Source organism: Cuculus canorus, chromosome 1 (assembly GCF_017976375.1).
Source record: "Cuculus canorus isolate bCucCan1 chromosome 1, bCucCan1.pri, whole genome shotgun sequence".
Taxonomy (NCBI): domain Eukaryota; kingdom Metazoa; phylum Chordata; class Aves; order Cuculiformes; family Cuculidae; genus Cuculus; species Cuculus canorus.
The window spans coordinates 122,941,161-122,955,887 of NC_071401.1; the positions used below are offsets into that span (position 1 = coordinate 122,941,161).

At 41.5% G+C, this 14,727-nt stretch overlaps 1 protein-coding gene across 5 annotated transcripts in view; it reads left to right on the plus strand.

Annotated features, from left to right (window-relative positions):
• The first annotated feature begins 398 nt into the window (after positions 1-398).
• The window catches only part of CFAP91 (cilia and flagella associated protein 91), a 35,094-nt gene continuing 20,765 nt past the window's right edge, over positions 399-14,727 (plus strand). For all 5 annotated transcript variants that reach the window (XM_054056490.1, XM_054056491.1, XM_054056492.1 and 2 more), the window contains exons 1-10: positions 399-594; positions 2,614-2,690; positions 4,807-4,964; positions 7,749-7,832; positions 9,764-9,820; positions 10,372-10,553; positions 11,231-11,408; positions 11,752-11,909; positions 12,172-12,354; positions 12,468-12,604. In XM_054056490.1, the coding sequence (XP_053912465.1) occupies positions 474-594; positions 2,614-2,690; positions 4,807-4,964; positions 7,749-7,832; positions 9,764-9,820; positions 10,372-10,553; positions 11,231-11,408; positions 11,752-11,909; positions 12,172-12,354; positions 12,468-12,604 (1,335 nt within the window). In that variant the 5' untranslated portion in view covers positions 399-473. The remainder of the gene's footprint in view (positions 595-2,613; positions 2,691-4,806; positions 4,965-7,748; positions 7,833-9,763; positions 9,821-10,371; positions 10,554-11,230; positions 11,409-11,751; positions 11,910-12,171; positions 12,355-12,467; positions 12,605-14,727) is intronic.

Genomic DNA, 14,727 nt, shown 5'->3' on the forward strand with positions numbered 1-14,727 from the left:
ATGGGCCTTATCGTTAACTGCTTTCGCGCCAAAATGTAACGGTTTCGGCAGCCCCGCGCTGCTTCCTTGCTCTGCAAACTGAATACCTCATAATAAATTTTTCATAATAGACTTTTGCTTGATTTGATAAAGGATTGTGCATTGTCCGTTTTTGACACGCCCCATCCCTGCAAACATCCAAGGCCAGGTTGGATGTGTCTCTGGAGTTGAAGATGCCGCTGCTCACTTCAGGGGGGGGTGACACCACATGACCTTTAAGATCCCTTCCATCCCACTCTGTGCTTCTATAAGCTGAGCCCACGGCGGGGGGCGGACAGAGGCAACCCTTTCCCACCGGGGTTTGCAGGAACCAGCGAGATAAACCCCTCCTGCTCCCGGGAGATGCCCCGGGACACCGCACCCCTCCTGCCTCTCAGCGCCCGGTAGGGGCGGAGCGCGGTGTCCCCGTCCCCGCCCGCGCCGCCCCGGTCGTTATGGAAGCAGCAACCTCTGTCGCCATGAACCTGTCCGTGACCGGGAGGGCTCTGTCCCCGCTCCCCGGGGCCGCCCGCCGCGCACGCGGCGCTCCCGGCAGGACCTTCGACTGCCTTTACGGTACCGGGACCGCCAGCGCCAGGACCGACCTCTGCGGGGCGGGGGGGGGAGTTTGGGGAGAGGTGTCCCCAGGGTGTCCCCAGGGGTCTTGACTGCCACTGGGGGGATGTAGTGGCTTCAGCTGTGACACGGGACCTAGCTCGTGTTTATGGGGGTGACACCGAGTGGAGTGGGGAGGCTGGCACCCCCCAGGGATGGGGTGGCATCCAGGGAGACCTGGAGGAGCTGGGAGAAGTGGGCTCCCTCCCTGGAAGTAGGTACGCCCACCTGGAGTAGAGTGTCCAGGAATCCCCAACATAAGGATTTGGAGCGGATCCAGAGGAGGGCTATGAAGATGATCAGAGGGCTGGAGCACCTCTGCTATGAGGACGGGCTGAGAGAGTTGGGGTTGTTCAGCCTGGAGAAGAGGAGGCACCGGGGACCCCTCTGCTCCGCTTTTGTGAGACCTCACCTGCAGTATAGTGTCCAGTTCTGGAATCCTCAGCATAAGAAGGATATAGAACTGTTGGAGCAGGTCCAGAGGAGGGCTACAAAGATGATCAGAGAGCTGGAGAACCTCCCATATGAGGACAGGCTGAAAGAGCTGTAGTTGTTCAGCCTGGAGAAGAGAAGGCGATGGGGAGACCTTCAAAAGAAGCGTGGCCAGCAGGTCTGGGGCACGGATTCTGTCCCTCTGCTCCGCTCTTGTGACACTCCACCTGGAGAATGGTGTCCCATTCTGGAATCCCCAACAAAAGAAGAATATGGTACTGTTGGAACAGCTCAAGGGGAGGGTTACAAAGATGACCAGAGGGCTGGAGCACCTCTGCTATGAGAAGAGGCTGAGAGAGTTGGGGTTGTTGAAAAAGAGAAGGCTCACAGCAAACCTTAGATCAACCTTCCAGTACTGAAAGGGGGCTACAGGAAAGCTGGGGAGGGGCTCTTTACGAGGGTGTGTAGTGGCAGGATGAGGAAGAATGGCTTTAAATTGGAGGGGGAAAGATTTAAATTAAACATTAGGAAGAAGTTCTTTACTATGAGGGTGGTGAGGCACTGGAACAGGTTGTCCAGGGAAGTTCTGGGTGCCCCCTCCCTGGAAGTGTTCAAGGCCAGGTTGGATGGGGTCTTGAGCAGCCTGGTGCAGTGGGATATGTCCCTGCCTAGGGCAGAGGGGTTGGAACTGGATGATCTTTAAGGTCTCTTCCAACCCAAACCATTTATGAAGAGAGTTCAAGAGGATGTGCAAGAGGTCATGCACAGCCACAGCTGGCCAAGGGGCTGACACTAAGCGACCAGCAGCTCCCTGGGCAGGGAAAGCAGGTCTGGAGCCCAGAAGATGGGTGGTGCCACCCTAGGGTCAGGGTAGAGCCACAGACTTTTGAAGCACTTAAGGTTAGCAGCAGTAGCGAGGAGAAGCTTAGGACTAGGAGTGAGCAGCCTGATCTAGTGGGGTGTGCCCTTGCCCATGGCTAGGGGTTTGGAACTGGATGATCTTTAAGGTCCCTTTCAACCCAAACCATTCTATGATTCTATGAAATGTTTGCAGACTGGAGGAAAGCCAGCAGTAGCTCAATATCCCAGGGGGAAGCATCATGTACGGTAAGGGACTTCCACTGGTTACCATTGTACCTGGTTGTACATGGCTGTCCCATGCTTTCTTTTTTCTCTTTGATTTCTATGTAAGTCAGCAGTGTTTCCAAAGGAGGTAGGTTTTTCTTCAGTCACGTGTGCGTTCTGTAGCATGGTAGTGTTTCAGAGCTGAAGCCCATTTGTGTGATGGTCATAGAATCATAGAATGGTTTAGGTTGGAAGGGACCTTAAAGATCATCCAGTTCGAACCCTACCCTCCACACACCCTCCCCACGTCGTGATGGTGGAGCTTCTTCAATGTGGAGATATGTCTTTCGGGATTTTTTCTTTCCTGGTTTGTTTTAGACTCTCTTATGGTCAGACTTTTACAGAGGGAGGTGGAGCCTGACTGATGATTTATGCTGATTCCTCAAATATGTAACTAGTTTCATTTGTTTGCTTATTTTTCAGACCCTCTGTACACACTATCAACTGAGAAGAAACATTCAAAGTCAAGTGTCCATGTTCAATTTGTCAGTGATAAAGCGGTAGGTGTTGGCCAAAGGTAGCTCAAGTGTGCACCTTATATTTCTGTGTGTGTGCATACATGTGGGTAGAAATTCTATCTCAGTTTGAAGCCGCTTGCTTGAAACTGCAAATACAAAGGAAAGGAAGCATTATATCTAAAATGAGACTTAACACATGGAGTAACCATGACTGCTGGCCTAGGACACCGTGCAGTAGTGACCTAGAAATGCCCAGTTTCATGTTCAGAGTAATTTCCTGAATTGGGTGTCAGTATTTTTGATAGAATAATCTCAAAGTGCTGTCAACAATAGCTTGTGTATGTTACTAAGATCTAATAAAAGAACTGGAGAGTTGGGCTGTTTTTCAAGTAGAGCTGTTAAATGTGTTATTCCACACAGTGCCTTCTCACATACCGGGGAATATACTTAAGACTACAGCTCAAAATAGCATACTTATTTTAAAATGAACTAGGTAGCAACAACTAAGCAGCCTGTAAAGATTATAAAGCCGTCCTGATTCTTCATCCTAGGTTAGCGCAATTTTAACTTCTTATCTAAGCTCTTGGGTAGTTAGCCTGTGCTTAGCTCCCTATTGCATTTGCTCCCCTGTTATCAGTATTCACTCTAGCTAGTTTAAAGGCTGCTAGGACATGTCTATGGGAGTCGCAGTCCTCCTTTGGACAGCAGTGATTGATGGCTGGACAGGCTACATACAGGTAGAATGCCAAAGAACAGACTTGGTACAACTGCACAATTAATTGGATTTGAAACGGGGTACTCCTGAAGCTGTGCACTTGACTGAGCCTGCAAGGTGGATATTCTGAACTCTGAAGCTCTATTGGTGTACTAGTGAGGAGCAAATCTCTGAGCAGCTTTCAACAGTGGAATCACAAAACCTGTTTTTTTTAAAATGTTTCTGGATACCTCTTACCCCATTATATCAGACTCTTATATCTACGTGAAAAAAACATGTGCATTTGTCTGCCTCTCTGTAGAGAGGAATACACCTGGTGCTGGAAACATTGTCTGTCACCATAGAGATCCTTGCAATGATATAGTTAACAGTTCAGGCCAGACAAAGTAAGCAGGTGTATCGTCACTAATGGTGTCACATCATAGGTGTAATGTTGCAGATGGGTATGCTGACAGACTCTGACTTGCACAAAAGCTTTAAGCATGTGAATCAGCAAGTGCGTAATTTGCAATGCAGAACAATATGACTTGGAATTCTTAGTCTGTAGCATCACAAAATGAGGGAGACAGGGGCTGTGATAATATTGGTTTATAGGGTTTTGCAAAACTCCTCAAAAGTTGGATTCCTTTTGAAAAATAAGTGAAACAAAAATGCAGTGTAAAGCACAGCAAGCAGAGGTTGTCTCGATTTTCATCATCTGAAACTCTGGTGAGGTAGTGTACTTGAAATGTCACCACTGCACTATGTGCACCTGAGTTAGCGCCCACTGAAATGACAGGGATGATTTACAATTCAAATCTGATTTCAGGTGTTACAGAAGCTCAAGCCAATATAGCTACATCATTTATACTTGTGTCATGATTGCAAAAATGTATTGGCAACCATAAATGTAAAGATTTAGGGCATATCTACCCTGGGAAATCAGTGCTTACAAGGAAGGATGTGGACCTCAAATGTTATCACTTTTGTGTGCTAACTCCAGTCCAGATATTTTTAGCACATACTAGAACTGTTGTGGCATAAAATAATGTAACTTTAGTCTGTAAGTGGAGTATGTTACTTCATTTCTAGAGCACATGAAATAGGAAGGTGTTACATGGGATGATGTGCTAGAAGTTCACATTGCTGCACATTCACAGTTACTGCACACTAACTTCTTTATGTAACAAACCGTTAGACCCTTTGATTTTAAGTATAAGTTTAGACACTGGAAAACAGCCAGAAGACATATCTGTGCATCTGCTGCTAGTCTGGTATGCTCCACATCTTGAGAAGTACCATCTAGCCAGCTGACATCATTAGCATATGTATGACGCCTTCTTTCCCCATCCCAAATGTGCAGGCCTGTATGTAAATCACAGCAAGCTGAAATTCTGGTCTCTTTAATGCTGTTTGAAATCACTAAATCACTGCCTCTCTTCTTTGTGTCCACGCAAACATTAGGTAAAGACATCAGTGTTCAGAAGTACGCTTATTAGCTTGACCAGTGTCCAGGGCTACAGTCTGTGCTTAGAGGGCAAAGATCCAGTGCCTCCATTTATTGACCGAAGATGGGGAGGGAGCACTCAGCAATGCCTGGAAGCTCTTCAGCAGCTTGCTGTGTAAGTGTACTATGGTTGGATAATTTAAAACAAACATACAAACAAAACCAACAAAAACCCATGCACACTGAAGTGGAGATGCCTGCAATTTGCTCCTACTTTGAAACAGAGATTGCAGCTGTTGTGGAGTGTGGTTGCCCATCTGTTTCTTACAGGGTGGATGTTGCACATTCCTTCATCCTTGTGCTATCTGCTTTGCAGCGGTTGCTGGGAAAGAGAGTTATTGCAATCTCATAGATCAAATAAGTTATGAAGATTTCAGTGATTCATGTGTGTTATTTCAGTGGGAACTGTTCCATTTTACTCCCGTGCAGTTGCAGCTGGTTAGATTGCCTTTGCTGCCCGTTCAAGGCTGTATGGAACCTGAACAAAGCCACCACGTTCTTAGTACAGGGGTTTCGTAGCTGAACATTCTCCTGGCATCACAGTTTGGGTTTCTGATTCGGCATATATTTAAAAAACAGTTATGTGTTTTGCCACACCATGAAGTTTTTTGAGTCCTCTTTTAGCTATATTCAGCAGGCATCAGCTGAGGTTGTTTTCAGAGGTTACTTTAGAGCATGGGCTTTTCATGTGATGCATGCTCTGGGATTGCTGGTAACTGAATTCTACCACATGCCAGACAGTCAAAGGTGTTTAAGAGTGATGCAGCACATTTCACAACTGGTTTTGTTCAGTTTTGAAAGCATATTCTTCTCATTTCCACATTAAAATAAGAATTTTTGAGCCTTTTTTTAATTTTCTTATTTTCAGTTCAAACTGTCCTCAGCACATGAAAACCTCTGTGGTGTCTTACATTTTGCCTGAAATTCTGTAACAAGAACTTATTTGATGCCTGTGCTGCTTTAAAATTGATTTACATTTCAACAACATGTATTTCCAGAAAGTCTTGCAATTAAAAAAAGATGAGAAATACATCCTCTCTGTCTCAACCTGCACTGATTGACAATGTTGCTGATACAGAAGACAGTCTGTTTCCCAGCTGTCTCTTCAGTAGTTGTATTGCCTCTGCAAGGTTACCAGGAATAAATGCTCATTTATTTCGGCAAAGTCAGCAAATATAAGTCAAGGACATGCAAGAGGCAGGATCTGTGGAATAAAAGGGGCTATTTCACTGGGTTCCCATTGTGCCTATAACTACACCATAATAGGATGAACAGCTTATGCTAATAAGGTTAGATCATAAGTGCCCACCTGTGCTGAATGAAACACAAATCCATCTGGATGGAGCAACAGTCTGATATGTGAAGAATCAGTTAGGGGAACTAGCCATCAGCTCAATGAACTCATTTGAATTACAAAGACAACTTCTCAATAATAGGTTGATTAGTGCTGAGCAAGTATCTCAGGTTACTGTGCTGCATCTCGAAACCTTCCCCTCTCTTTTCTTATATGATGTGACAGAGCACTGGGAAGAGATACCTTTGCAGTAATTTGTATGTCACAAGAGGTTAATGAAGTGTCTCTTTATAGGCTTTGCTGTATTGGGTAGCCATACTGTGACTCCCTGAGTTCCATAGCACACCCCACAGGGCTTAATGGGGTCTTTGAAGACGACTGATCTCAGCATGCAAGCCTTTGTTTTGATCCTAGTTGTCAGGCAATGCATGTATTGTTAACCATACCTCTGTATTTAAAAACAGGTAGCAGCCACCAACTCCAGGAACCTCAATCCCATACATCCGAAGTCAGGATTCTTACAAGTTACCAAAACTATTCTTATGAAAAACATGACTTTCAGGACTGCCCATATATATAGCTTAAGGAAATTATTTTCCTCACTGGCACGACAGGGGCTATTGTTTTGGGTTTTTTTTTCTTACAGAACTTCTGTTCCCTGTCTTGTCCAGAGTAAGACTGGAGCATGAAGTGGTTGTGAAATCAAATAACGATCCTGTTGCATAGCTTTCAAAGGACTTAGTTATACCTATTCTCTCACTGACTGCCTTAATGAGGTCTGCCTCATGGTCTTCCAAAGATCTAAATAAAAGAAAAACCCTCCAAAATGTTAGAGTGAAGCATTCCAACAGTTTGCCTACTTTAAATTCAAAATGGAGGAAAAATGAGGAAAAAAGTTCTTGAAAAAATATGCTTGCTCAGATATAGATTTTGACGCGTTCACATGATCAGCCAAATTTTTCTCCTCTGTTGGAGAATTAAAATTGAAATGGCTGATTCTAAAATTTTCCACATTTGCTCAAAATCTCTTTAGCTATTTTTGAAAGGTAGAAAGTGGTAGTATTCCCCTTTGTTCCTTATATTCCTTTACACGTTTCTTCTGTTTGGGGCATTTTTTCACTCTTAGTGAAATGAGCTTGCTCCCCCGACTCCCAGTAAAAGTTGTTCACTTTACAAGGTCAAGCATCTACAAGTGGCCAGTTTTTTACATGGCAGGCACATAAGAAAGTTTAATAAAGGCAGCAAATTATCACTTCTTGCCCACAGATAGTGGGGAATATACATAACATCAAACTGTGTTGCTATGTAGGTAAGCATTAAAAAAGCAGAATACGGTTGCTAGTAGAAGTAAGGGGATTTTGTGGATTTAGTAATGTGTATGGTTGATTGTGCAACCAGAGAAGCAAAGAGAGATGAAAAAAAAAGGCATAAGAAAAAAGATCAGAACTGCTCTGAATGTACTTTATGATGTACATTGTTCCATGGTGTAAATTTTGGAGTTGTCCTGTGCAGGGACTTGATGATGCTTGTGGGTCCCTTCCAACTCAGGACATTCTATGATTCTACTTAAATGATAGTAGAAGAATCTTGTATTTTGGCTTTTAGACCTCAACCTTCTCTTCAAGTACCTCAAGTTGTGTATGGAGATCCTGAAGTGAATGGAAGGAATCGCTACAAATATTTTGCACGGTAAGGAAAGAACTGATTTGAAACACAGTTCAGAAGCTTCCTTTGTGGAATAAGGCCAGAGCCTTATTTTTTTTGTGTATGTATTTTCTGTTGTTTCTTTGATCACTGATATAGAAAATCTAAATATTAACCAAATCTTAAATCACAAGGTCTTTTAAAATTCAACCTATGCAGAATTTTCAGGAAATGAGTTATCATATAAGCAAATGTACCAGGCATCCTGTACCTAATAATTATTTCTAGAAAGCTTTGGGCTGTAGATTGGTACACAAAGGAAGAAAATGCTCACAAAGCCGTTGTGGATCTCCAGACTCCTGGAAAAGTGCCTTCTCAAGAAGGAAACTTTTGAATCTCAGTTTCTGCCAAGAGCAGAGAGGGAGCTAAGGGAATCCTTGGTTAACTTTTCATCAATGTCCTTTACTGCAGGACTACTCTGCTCCTTCCACAAAGACACTGCTGGTCACCAATGGACTCAAGATCTGAACCAATAGCTAGCGTACAAACATTCTTAATTTAGTCACATATTCATGGGATTACATTCACTGTTTTAGTCAGCAGCTATTCGCCAGTATTCCCACTTAAATCTAAAAAAAATTGCCAAGTTTATCAAATTGAAGTTCTTTGTGGTTCCTTTAGCAACAACAAAAAAAGGATGAAAGTGATGTCATTTTCTGGAGTTTGAAATTAAGATTTAAAGTCTGTCAAAGGCTAATGGAAATTGATAGTGAACTGCAATATGCAGTCTATAAGAATGCCTAAGAAGGAATTATTAATATGTTATTGAGCCCATATCACTTTCAAGGTACTTTATAAAATACCACAGAAAAGGAAACAATCAATTTAGGTAAGTCCAAAACAGCTTAGCCTACCACCTGATTGTAGGAATTAACTTCAGGATTTCAAGTTATTAAAAAAAGAACACTCAAAATCTTGAACTGAAAGAAGTAAACTAATTAGTGAAACATGCACAAAATTTTGTGAGCACACTTAAAACTAACTTCTTTTAGTTACTGTCTTGTTTTGCAGTTCCACTTTGTGCTTTGACGTAAGACTCATTCCAGACGGTGTGTGGTGGTTCAGCTGCAACAAGCAGCTGAGTATCACACAGCTGCTCACTTGCTCCCTGAATCCTTGGTGGGATGGGGAGGAGAATTGCAAAGTAAAGTACATCATGGATTGAGATAAAGACACTTTAATAGGACAACAAAGGAAGAGAGAATAATAATAATAATAACAACAACAATAATAATGAATATACAAAACACATGGTGCACAACTCAATGCGGTCTCTCACCACTTAACAACCTGATGACCAATCACACAGCCTGTCGTAAGTAGCGGTCGTGGATCAGTGAGCTCTGGTTCCCGGCTAATCTCACATATATGTACTCAGCCTAATGTTATATGGCACTGAATATGTCTTTAGCCAGCTTTGGTCAACTGTCTGGCTATGCCTCTCCTGTCCTCTTGGGCACCTGTACACTTGTAAAACATGGGAAACTGAAAAAGTCTTTGTTTTTTTAGCAACAATTAAGAACATCCGTGTATTGTCAACGTTCTTCTCATACTAGCAGCTGCTGGGAAGAAAATTAACTCTACCCAGCTGAAAATAGGCATTACCTTGCAACAACTAGAACAATATGTGTTATCAACATTATTCTCATACTACATGCAAAACACAGCAGCTACTGGGAAGAAAACTAAGTCTGTCTCAGCCAAAGCCAGGACATACTGAAACTTTGACTGTTGCTCCTTAGCTACAAAAGAATAATTTAATATTCAGGCATAATTCTTAAACATGCAGCTGCAGAACCTGAGATGTGGAAAAGCGATGTTACTCCACTATAGTGGACTACATTTTTTCTAAATGATAATGATATCTTTTATTATGTTTATGGTAGATGTCTTACATCTGCATTCTCTCTTTTCAGACCTCTCGTCTCTTCTAATAAGCTACTTCCACTAGATGTTGCTTATGCAATGGCAGCGTAAGTAGTGAGTGCTGGAACATTATTGTTGTAATGGGTCATATCTCACCAGAAGAAAATTGGTTAACTATTTATTTTTCATAATGAACTGGCAGGAAAAAACTTGTTAAGAGGTAAGGGTTTGTTCACCATTGAGAATTCCCGAGGAAACAAGTGACTGACTGTTTCAGTATTTGCTTGCAGTATACAAGTAGTGTATTGCGTGTGAAGGCCATGTGCCTCAAGAGTGTTACGATTATAGGGCCTGAAACAAAGCTGAGTGTCTGTGAATCCTAGAGGAGATATTAATGCAAAGAAGATTCTCTAATACTTGTTAGAAAACCTGATATTTTATTACAGTCTCTGTGATAGTTGCAATATTGCTCAGTGGTGCAGAGCATCTACGAAGGATGGATGAAGATAATGGCGTTAGCATCAACTGGAGGAGCAATGTTAAGATAAAACATTTGGATATTGTAACTTTGACTTAGCAATGTGGTTGGGTTTTGTTTTTTTTAATGAGTGTTTTAATGAATGTCTTACATGTTCTTCCATCTTACATCTCTGTTTAGACTAGAGCACTATGTCTATTCAGATGCAAGCGACAGCAAGGTCTTTGGTCCCGAGTTGCGAACTGTGGGCACACAGACAGATTACAGAGATGGTGAAGCGCAGACAGACCCCTATTCTCCTGAATATGTAGTTCTTGGTGGCTCGTTCCACGAACTTCTGACACTTGCTACTCTCACCTGGGGTAAGGTGTGAAATCAAGATAAATTATAATTATTCCCTTTAATAGGCAGGAATTTTTTTAGTGTTAGGTTTCAAGTCTATTCATAGCCCTTTGTTGCTTTCCATTGGAGCACATAGTTTTATCTATTTCTAAAATGGGTATGATATTTACCTACTTAATAGCACTATTCTGGGGCATTTCATAAAGAGTTTTGATACCATTCAGTATTAAAAGGTCATATGTTTTACAAATATGAACCAATAACAGTTTTTCCATTTACCTGCTGTTGTGAAGGAATATCAGTATAAAAAAAATATTGTGAACACCATTGCCCCAGAATACAACTATGATCTTAATTTCCCAGTGTCACACCTGCAATAGCGGTGGACATGCCAAAGAAAGTGCTTGTTCTCAGAAAGTGTCTTCTTGGGAAAGTTTTTCCTCATTTGCATCCTCCAGTAGAGGAATGAAGTGCTAATGTTAATATCAACTAAGCTATAGCAACCTTAGGTCCTACCATTCCTTTTACTATAGAATTTTACTGACCTTAGAGGTGTTTACTTCTGCCTGTTGAAAGTTCTGCTTGTGTTTTGCTCATGGACTTGTGCCCATCCAGCCCTCTAATAGTTTTTTTTGGTGGTGTTTATTTGCTGGATTCACCCTTCTTCTAAAAAGCTACTGCTTCTTGTCCCTGTAAGGTCGGGGACTACCAGCAGGACTAGCCGAGGTCGAGATGATTGAACGTGCCCGGGAAAAACGTGCATGGGAAGCAGCTCTTCCACCCATGAATGATGCCTCACAAATCACGAAGAGGAGGAAAATGATGGCTGCTATGGAGAGAAAGGAGTGGGCCTTTAGAGAACAGGAAATAGAAAAGTATGAGGGCAATTGTACTCTTTATTTCTTTTAATTATTGTCTGGATAGAGAAGGAACAAGAATGTATAGGGGAATGGCTGAAGGGTACAAGCCTTTTAGTTCAGTGAAAATCCCCTGATTTGGGGAAGGGATGTTTTTATTAAATTTAATATAAAAGATTGCTGCCACAATACTTTTCACCACTGCTAAGCTCATTTTTTTAAAATTAAAGACTAAACACAAGATATGCAATATGAACTCTGTGTAAAGTAGTCAGTCTGTATGTAGGATTTGATGATGACAGCATTGCACAGAGCACTGCAGAGTACAGTAGGTCATACCTAGCCTTTTATTTCCTTGCAGATTGCAGGAGGTTCAAATGAAAGTCTTAAAGAAGCTGCTGGAGAAGCAGCAGAAGAATCAGAATGAGCTGTATAGCAAGCGCTTGGATGACCACTGGCAAAAGCATCAGAAGGCTAAAGAAGAGAAATTTAAAAAGATTCAGCATGACTGTGCACTGAGTACGTTTGAAAGACACGGAGGGAGAGCAGTACTAGACTTTGTTTTCAGACAAGCCATTTCTATTTTCACAAGATTGCAGTCTTTATTCAAGGTGAAATAGGCTGCATCCACAATACAGATATGCATGGCCAGCATTTGTTCTGGTCAAACAGTTCGTGTTTTCATATTAACCAGCAAAAGCTCTTGTGAGCTTCCAAAGATAATGGCATTTTTAGAACTATTTGGGTGAAGAACCTTCTCATGTTTCTATTTCCTTTTCAGTGCTCAGGAAACTGGTAGCTAAGAGGAAGAATGTGATCGGGAAGCTGGAGAGGAGAGATATCATCAAAGAGTACACTGACTTTTCATCACAAACATATGCACCTTTGTCAAGAATTGGGTTTTTCCCAGACAACCATTCTGAACGCTATGTGGTAAAAAATTTCTATATTAACACCTTTGCAGGTAAGGCATTTGGGAAGATGTAGTTTGTATGAGATATTTACTTAAAATATTAACAAAAACTCAAACTTCTTTCCCCACCACTCCATTACTTAATTGCTGTTTGTTTTTCTTAGGGCTATGTGAACTGGAAGCATCTCTTCCAGATTCTGTCACCCAGGTCAAGATTAAAGCACCAAAACCTAAGTACATTACCACAGGATATATTAGAAGATCAGCAAGGCTAGAGGTGGAGCTGGCCCAGGTTCATGAGGTATGATGCAGCATCCAGCAGCATGTCAGCTCCTCTTAGGTTTGAACAGCTCAGAAATGCAATTGGGAAGACACATGCGTAAGCTTTCTCCCAATTTCCTGTGCTAAATTCCTATATTCTGCAAGACAACTTTAAGAACAGAATGGATCAGACATTCAGACTGTTGTTAGGCACAACCAGTACTGCTCTGAAACTCAGTCTGTTAGTACTCTAACAATTTGTGCTTCAGCTCCAACGTTGTAGAAAATGAGCATAGCTGCTTATGTCTTCCTAGAAATCAGGTATTTGGATCAGAACATATTACGTGAGTTAGAAATTCTCTTCTGCCATTTGCTAATACTCATTTCTCCCTTACTTTTATAATGCACATGTGGCAAGCCTACTGGTTACACTGTCAAACTGCGAATAGCTAAATAAATAAAATCTGGATTCATATTCTAAAAATTAAATAATTTTTCTTAAATGTACATTTTAAGTACATATTGTAAAAGCAGCTGCAGCAAAGCGTGATTAAAATGACCTGACTCATAAAATCAGATCAGAACGGTGGATGCACATCACTGTTGTTCTCTAACAACGGTATCTGATTTGTAAACATCCTAACAGTGTTTTGCATATCTTAATTTGTCACTACTGTTCATGCAGATGAAGTGTCCATGTATGCAATTAACCACTGAATTGCCTCTTTTGCATCTACTGTCACAATATTTGTAGATTACACGTACGCTTAAGTCCTCTTCTTGTGATGCTGTTGAGGCTTACCTTTATTTAAAATCAGATGTATTCTTTGCTGGCTGGTCTATCTCCGAAAAATACCTAATTTAATTTGTAAAGCTTGTCAATTTTCACTTACACTTTATTTAGTGAAGAAATATTTCATAACTGGAAATTACGTGGATAGGTTTCTTGTTTCAGTGTAATTTAATAATACTCTCAAGTAACTTTCTACTAATGAATTTTACATTGAAATCTTGTTCTGAAAAATCAAACATATTATCTCAAACTTGAATTCCACTGGATCTTGTGAAAGATGAAACATTGTATCTGACTATTAATCAGGAAAATTTTCAAAGAAAATCTTGAGTGCTGCAGGAGGTGTTCAAAAACTAAGGACATTAATTCACTACAGTTTTAGAGAAGAAAACATAGCAATATTGCAGGGGTTTGTGTTTGGGTGCTTTCTGCATAAAATTCACCATGTATAAGCTGGATCATAACACAGTTCTCTTAGGCAGCAGAATGTTAGCCCAAGCTTTCAGAGCTAAATTCCAATTATAGCGATGATATTCTTTTTGTTCAAAATACTTCTAGTGGTTTGAAAGACTACAGTGTAGTGTCTCAACTATAGTTACAAAGAAGTACGCCCTAATTCTGGCTGCTCACACAATAATATCTCTTCAGAGAAAAAATGGTGGCCAAGAGGAGACAGAATGCAGAACAAAAGCAGATAATTCTGCATATTTTCTTTCTTAAAGCAATGTAGATCACTTGGTCTATGTTGATTTATACCAAGTGAGGGGCTAACATAACTGATACTCATCTCCCTACCACAGAAAGGCAAAATATATATTCTTTTAAAATTACAAATTATTTCCTTTGCAGGCAAAGATGGGAAATCCACTATGCAAAATTTACCTGCTTCTTTTAGATATACAGAAGCAGACACCAGACTGGTTGGTCCAGAAAGCAGAAAATACTGACACTGCCAAACAGCCAGACTGCTTCAGCCACCATCAGATTTAAACTTTCAGTTCAGAGTGACAACAAATTACTGCCCTAATTCACACTTGAGCACTGTGGTGCTCTTACTGGTCACTTCTCCCATCAGAGGCTTTTGCTTTTTGCTTGGTGGCTGTAGCATGTTCTGACTTAGCAGAGCCACTCTGACAGGTCCACCACATAAAGCTCTGGAGCTGTTCAGAAGAAGGCAGTAAAGGGTGCAGGCTACTTGAGTTAACAGAATTTAGCACTTGAGAGGGGAGCTGTCTGACCACTTGGCATAAGCAGTCCCAATCATGCAAACAATCTCCATCACACGAAGTACGGAAGAGGTTGAAAGCAGGCAATTAGGAATCATCTCAGAAGAGCACTGAGTTGCTTTGAGTTACTTCGTTAGCTGAGCA